The following is a 7031-nucleotide window of genomic DNA, read 5'->3' as shown; positions in this document are numbered from 1 at the left end:
CAGATGGCTGTGAGCCACCATGTGGTTGCTGGGAATTGAACTCAGGACCTCTGGAAGAGCAGCCAGTGATCTTAACCCCTGAGCCATCTCTCCAGCCCAATTTTAGGTTTTTTGAGACAGGGTTTCACTGAATTGTAACCCTTGCCATCCTGAGACTCACCTTTAGATCAGGCTGGCCTTGAACTCACAGAGATCCTCCTGCCTCTGCCTCCTGAGCGCTTGGGTTAAAAGTGTGTGCTACCACCACCACTGGACTCTGTGATGTCTTTTTAATTTATTTTTGGTTTCCTCCTGCATCTCTAGTTTAGGGGATATTTTTTGAGTCATTAGACTTTTGAAGTGATTAAGAATTTCATAAAGTATTTTTCAACTGGAGATTCTGGTTAATTAAATCATTGATTGTAGGTACTGGAGTAATGAAAATGCTTACGCATGGGGAAAAACAGTATTTATCCTAACGTGTTTCACGGTAATATTTCATACAGCCAGTTGTGGTGGGAATGGAATTAGATCTCTTTCAGGAAGAAGAAATTGTAGTTACCTTTCCCATCTTTCCTGTTTATCTCCATCCCCATTTCACAGATTACCTATCTTTGGTTCAAGCATCAGGTCAAAGGCAGTAGGTGGTGATACAGAAACAGCTATTTCAAAGAATTGGCTCTGTGTAGTTCTGTCTGTCCTGGAACTTACTCTGTAGACCAGGCTGGCCTTAAACCCAGAGACTCTGCTGCCTCTGCCTCCCAAGTGCTGGGATTAAAAGTGTGGGCCACCACTGCTCAGCTATGGGTTCTTCTGTATGCATGTTAAGAAAAGTGAGTGTCAGCTTTCCATTCCTGTAGCAAGCTTGTGAGGTATTAATTTAGTAAAAAGAAGGTTTAGTTTGGCCTTTGGAGACAGCCTGATGTCAGTGCTGGGAAGTGAACTCAGGTCCTCTGGAAGAGCAGAAAATGTTCTAACTACTGAATGATCTCTTTCAGATCTTTATAGATAGATTTATTTATTTTTATTTTATGTGTGTAAGTTTTCCGTGTACCATGTGTGTGTCTGGTGCCCTTGGAGACTAGAGGAGAGTATTGGATCCCTTTATGCATGGTGTGAGCTTCCATGTTGGTTCTGGGAATTGAACCTGGATCCTCTGGAAGAACAGCCAGTCCTCTTAACCACTGAGTCATCTCTCTAACCCTAATTTACTTATTCTTAAAGATTTATTTTTAATTATGTGTATGTGTAGGTATATACATGAAAGTAAAGTACCCTCCAAGGCTAGAGGCATCATATCTCCTTGGAGCTGCAGTTATGGGTGATTACCCACCATGGGTGCTGAGAATCAAATTTAGATCCTCCATAAAAGTAGTACGTATTTGTAATTGCTGAACCATTTTTCTAGTCCTTCCACTTTGTTCAGTGAGACAAGAACTTAACATTTTAGCTAGTTAAAATGGCTGGTCAGTGGGTCCCTAGGGTCTGCCTGTCTCCACCCTGCTAGTGTTGGGTTTACAAGCATATGCTGCCATGCTCGGATTTTATGTGCATCATTGACTTCATCCACTGAGCCCTCTCCCCAGCCATCTATGATATGCCTATATGCAACTGTGTTTGGGTTTAGATTCTACACTTATGTACAGATGGATTTTGATAGATGGTTTACTTTGTCATTGCATTGAATAAAAGATTTGACATTAGCTGAGCATGGTGGTGGCACATGTCTTTAATCCCAGCATGGGAGGCAGCTCTCTGTGAGTTCAAAGTCAACTTAATCTAAAAAGTGAGTTCCAGGACAGTTAGGGAAGTTACACAGAAAAACCCTGTCTTGGGGCTGGTGAGATGGCTCAGTGGTTAAGAGCACTAACTGCTCTTCCAGAGGACCTGGGTTCAATTCCTGGCACCCACATGGCAGCTTGCAGCTGTCTGTAACTCCAGTTCCAGAGAATCTGACATCATTATACCAATGTGCATAAAATAAAGTTAAAAAAAGAAAAGAAAAGAAAAACCCTGTCTTAGAAAACCAGCAAAAAAAGATTGACATGAAGTTGTATGTTATTGAGACAGGTTCACATGTAGACCAGGCTGGTCTCAAACTCACAACATGGCCTTACTCAACGCAAACATGAGTTCTGATCTCTCTACCCTCTTTCACAAATGCTGGCATTAGTATAAGTGTGCACAATCATGTCCACCTGCAGTTTTATCTTTTTGTTGCTTTTTCTTTCCCATCTAGGTTCAAAGCTGAAGGAGGTCTTTGAAAAGATCCATAGCCTGCTCTCTGGAAAGCCCGTCCAATCTGGTGGGCGTTCTGTGTCTGTCACTCTTAGCCCACAAGGGTTGGACTTTGTCCAGTACAAACTGGCAGAGAAATTTGTGGTGAGAAACCTTGTTGTCAGGGGTATGGGCAGAAGAAGCTGGTGGGCAGTGTTGAGCCTTGCTGGGATATTAACTTAAAATTGTGTCCATATTTGTGTTCCTAGAAACAAGGTGAGGAGGAAGTGGCCTCTCACCATGAAGCAGCATTCCCCATTGCAGTGGTGGCATCTGGTATCTGGGCGCTCCACCCTAAAGTGGGGGAACTTATCCTTGCTCATCTCCACAAGAAGTGTCCCTACTCCGTTCCTTTCTACCCAGCTTTTAAGGAGGGGATGGCTTTGGAGGACTATCAGCGGTGAGGTTATTTTCTCTTCTCTCATTCACTCTAGGGAGAGTAGGAGAATATAAACATCTGAGTTTATTTCCAGTCTTTCTCACAGCTCCTTCTCTGTACTTTAAATGTCCTACCAGAAACAAAATGTCTTGAACCATGATTGGTATTGTATATCTGTAATCCCAGGATTTGGGAGGTTAGCCCGGGCTACATAGCAAGAACACTATCTCACAAAAAGGGGGGAAACTAATGTCTTTTACACAAACTAGACATCTTTTGGGATTTGTAGATTTGGGGTGGTGATAATTGATAAACACTATTGCTCACTGGAATGAATACTGGATCTAGAATCCTAAGTCTTAGAATTTATTCATCTTACAGCTTTGCAAAATAGGGTCATTTAGATCTCATTGAGAAGCTATCTTAGCTAGGGTTACTACTGCTGTGATGAAACACCATAAGCAAAAGTGACTTGGGAGGAAAGGGTTTCTTTCACTCCCACTTCTGTATCACGGTTCTTCATGGAAAATAGGCAGAGCAGGAGCTCAAGCAGGACCAAAACCTGGAGGCAGAAGCCAATGCAGAGGGTTTGGAGGGTTGCTGTTTACTGGCTTGCTCCTCATGGTTTCTCCACTTGCTTTCTCACAGCACCCAGGACCATAAAAAAAAATGCCCGACAGGCTTCCCTATAGCTTTTTATAGAGGTATTTTCTCAATTGAGGTTCCTTTGTCTCAGATGACTCTTGCTTGTGTCAGGTTGTCAAAACTAGCCACCACCTAGGCAGTTTCCTTATTTCTGAGTTCACTGGTGAGTTTGCTTTGCAGAGCTAAATTTTATAGATAGAAATTTGAGCATCATGCTTTGTTCAGATAAAATAATGGTAATAATAATGCAAAGTGCAACTAGTAGTACCTTAAGCCATAAAAAGAAGCCTCTTTGTCACCCTCGTTTTGGCCTCATCATTCTGAATTTTATCTTCACACATAGGATGCTTGGCTACCAAGTGACGGATTCTAAGGTGGAGCAACAGGACAACTTTCTAAAACGAATGTCTGGGATGATCCGTCTGTATGCTGCCATCATCCAGCTCCAGTGGCCATATGGAAACCGGCAAGAGGTAGGTAAACAGCCTGGTATTGATAGGAGTCGTAGCCCAGCACCCACAGCAACTGCAGCCTTTGTGTATTACTGAGATAGTCAGCTTACAGGGAGGAAGCTTCTCCTTTGCTGAGCCTATGCATGGATTAGGATATTTGGGAGAGCTTCCAGTCTCACACTAGGTCCAGTTGCCTTTGGAGCCATGGTGAGGCAAAGCATGGGCGGAGCAAAGCTGCTTATGGCAGTTGGCTCGTGAAAGATGCAAAATCTTTTGTTTGTATGTGGGTGTCTCAGTATCCCCTTCAAGGGTATGTCCACAGTGACCTAACTTGGACTCCACTTCTTAAAGATTCCACACTTTGGGGTTGGAGAGATGGCTCAATCGCTAAGAGCATTACCTGCTATTCCAAAGGTCCTGAGTTCAGTTCCCAGCAACCACACGGTGGCTCACAACCATCTGTAATGAGGTCTGGTGCCCTCTTCTGGCCTGTGGGCATATACACAGACAGAATATTGTATATATAATAAATAAATATTTAAAAAATATTTTCAAAAATAAAAAAATACCACACTTTCCAGTAGAGCCCACAGGCTGGTGACCAAGCCTGTCAGCAGGTCTTTGAGGGCTCTTGCAAGCTGTTCTTCAGAGAGGCTGTGCTGTGGAATGATGGGTAAAGACTGTGGTATTTTAGAGAAGTGGGTATTGATTCTTAGGCAGCTTTTTTGAATCAACAAGAAAGTTCAGTTGCTGCCTCAGCTGAGGCCATAAAGAGCTAATCTTAGAACAGAGTCCACAAGTCATAGCATTTACAAAAGTTTCAGCCAGCTGTGCTGTGCCGCCTGTAATTCCAGCACAGGAAGCTGTGGCAGAAGGATTGCAAGTTCCAGATCAATTGGGCTGCAAAGTGAGACCCTGTCACTGCAGTACCAGAATCCGACAAAAAATCAGGTGTTGGGGACATAGTGACACACCTTTATTGCCAGCATTTAGGAAGCAGGGACAGTGAGTTCAATGGCAGCTTTGTCTACATATATATTCCAGGCTACCCAATGTTAATGAGACCCTCTCTCCAAACAAAGATACCAAAAAACAACCCCAAAGTTAAAATCAACAACAACAAAGTCAGACAAGATGGTTTACCTTTACACTCCCACCATGGCAGAGTGGGCCAGGGAGGATTGCCATGAGTTTGAGGCCAGCCTGGGCTACAAAGTTAATACTGCATCTGAAACAAACTGCAAGTTCCCTGAACATGAAACTGATGTGTACATATCAAAGGAACCATGTAAGAAATTTGTGGAAGCCTGCATATGGATCAGAGTATTTCACTGAGCCAGGTGGTGGTGGCCTATGCATTTAATCCCAGCGCTCAGGAGGCAGAGGCAGGTAGATCTCTGTGAATTTGAGGTCAACCATGTCTATAGAGCGAAATCCAGAACAGCCCAGACTGTTACGCAGAGAAACCCTACGTAAGGTTCCTTAGCTTAGTTCTTTCTATTCTGTCATGCATGCATGGGTTCATGTCTAATGGCTGAGTGATCACATGGAGTTTATTCTGTGAATAAAATGAGATGAAGTCATGACACAGTTGCTTTCCTTCCAGGCTCATCCTCATGGCTTAAATCATGGCTGGCGCTGGTTGGCACAGATCTTAAACATGGAGCCTCTATCAGATGTGACAGCCACTCTCCTGTTTGACTTCTTGGAGGTAATTCCGTTATGAAATGAGAGACAGCCAGTGGTTGAGGTGGCTTCTGACATGGGGTAAAATGAGTGGGGAAGCAGCCTAGAGGTGGAGCCAAGTAGTGAACAGCTCAGGCTGCTGTCACCAGCATGAGGCACGAGACAGGCCTCGCTTCCACTTTCCCTCTCACTGTCCTTGACTTCTCTGTCGACCATGTTCTTCTCTCGTTATAATGTCTCGCGGTCCACAGGTAAGGGAAACACTTCAAGTGGAGGGAAGAATGAAATTCATTTCAGCCCGGTACTGGGCCAGAACTTCTTGGAATGTGACATTAGCTTATATATTTTTGCCATATGTAAGCAGAGCACATGTTTGGAAAAATCTTCTCAGATAACAACATAGCTCTGTGAGTCCAACATACTTAAGACACATTTACAATAAAACTCCTTACAAAGTTCATATGGCTTCATCCCTGAAATGGGTTCTTGTTGGCTTGGAAACAGTTCTCAAGATAAAGGTCTAGGGAGAATGACTGAGGTAAACATAACATCCGTGGGAGTCAGGATTGGCCTGGGGCGAAGACAAAATAGAAGTCACATAGGCTGTTGTGAAGCACAAATTATACCTCCAACAAGGATGGTTTTATGAGCTGAGAAGCAGTGCTCAAGGTTTAGGGGGAAAGGGCCTGGGATAAGTAAAACAAATTTTGTAAGATACAGGCTGAGGCTGGCTCATCAGACAGCAAAGGATCACCAGGTTGTAAACTACATCCAGGAGGAGGGCAGGTTAAAGTCTCTTTCCAGCTGGGCGGTGGAGGTGCAAAAGCAAACAGATCTCTTGAGTTTGAGGCTAGCCTGGTCTATAGGAACTAGTTCTAAGACAGCCAGGACTATTACACACATAGAGAAACCCTGTTTTTTGTTTGTTTGTTTGTTTGTTTTTTGTTTTTTTGTTTTGGTTTTTGGTTTTTGGAGACAGGGTTTCTCTGTGGCTTTGGAGCCTGTCCTGGCACTAGCTCTGTAGACCAGGCTGGTCTCGAACTCACAGAGATCCGCCTGCCTCTGCCTTCCGAGTGCTGGGATTAAAGGCGTGAGCTGAGAAACCCTGTTTTGAAAAATAAAAAACAAACAAACAAAATCCTCTTTCCTTTGAAGGATGCCTGTGAGTTTAACTATCCTGGCCTCTCTTTTACTGATCTGTGTACACAAGTACTTTCTGCCCTCTGCATGTCCTAGCCTAAGTAAAAAAGTAGACTTCATCTTAGGGATATTGAATTGAGTAGTGGAACTATGGTAGGCTGTGCAAGTGAGTCTCTTGAGACACTGGAAACAGGAGCTGGATCTCCCTGGGTCTAGTCTTCCATAAACGTTCTTTCTCCTTGCCTCCTCGTGCTCTGTAAGGGTGCCAGCCATCCTGTGCTGTCACCCAGTCTCAGGTTGGTTACCCATTGTGGAGGGATCCTTACCCACTGTTCTATTCCTACTTTCTGGGGAGAAAATGTAACCTCTCTAAAAGCTCATATATTCCTGCCCTTAGAAACAACCACTATAGGGGCTGGAGAGATGACCTCAGAGGTTAAGAGCATTGCCTGCTCTTCCAAAGGTTCTGAGTT

The 7031-nt window shown here is 43.8% G+C and overlaps 1 protein-coding gene across 1 annotated transcript; it reads left to right on the top strand.

The window, feature by feature from the left end:
- Nucleotides 1–1800: 1800 nt before the first annotated feature.
- LOC126496207 (mRNA export factor GLE1-like) lies at nt 1801–6904 on the top strand. Its single transcript, XM_050133755.1, has 4 exons — nt 1801–2361; nt 2466–2656; nt 3624–3753; nt 5339–6904. Exons 1-4 carry the CDS (start codon nt 2170–2172, stop codon nt 5456–5458), a joined length of 633 nt encoding a protein of 210 aa, XP_049989712.1. The 5' UTR covers nt 1801–2169; the 3' UTR covers nt 5459–6904.
- The last annotated feature ends 127 nt before the right edge of the window (nt 6905–7031 follow it).

The sequence above is a fragment of the Alexandromys fortis genome, unplaced genomic scaffold (assembly GCF_014885135.2).
Source record: "Alexandromys fortis isolate MF-2015 unplaced genomic scaffold, M_Fortis_MF-2015_v1.1 scaffold_1829, whole genome shotgun sequence".
Classification (NCBI taxonomy): domain Eukaryota; kingdom Metazoa; phylum Chordata; class Mammalia; order Rodentia; family Cricetidae; genus Alexandromys; species Alexandromys fortis.
The sequence above is the reverse complement of the archived record's forward strand: the minus strand, read 5'-3'. Positions and strand labels throughout refer to the sequence as shown.

Excerpts from the sequence above, each read along its gene's own strand:
- LOC126496207 (XM_050133755.1), top strand. The coding sequence starts at position 2,170 with ATGTCCACCTGCAGTTTTATCTTTTTGTTGCTTTTTCTTTCCCATCTA. Across the intron at positions 2,657-3,623 it reads GCTTTGGAGGACTATCAGCG|GATGCTTGGCTACCAAGTGA; the intron begins GTGAGGTTATTT and ends CTTCACACATAG. Across the intron at positions 3,754-5,338 it reads CATATGGAAACCGGCAAGAG|GCTCATCCTCATGGCTTAAA; the intron begins GTAGGTAAACAG and ends CTTTCCTTCCAG.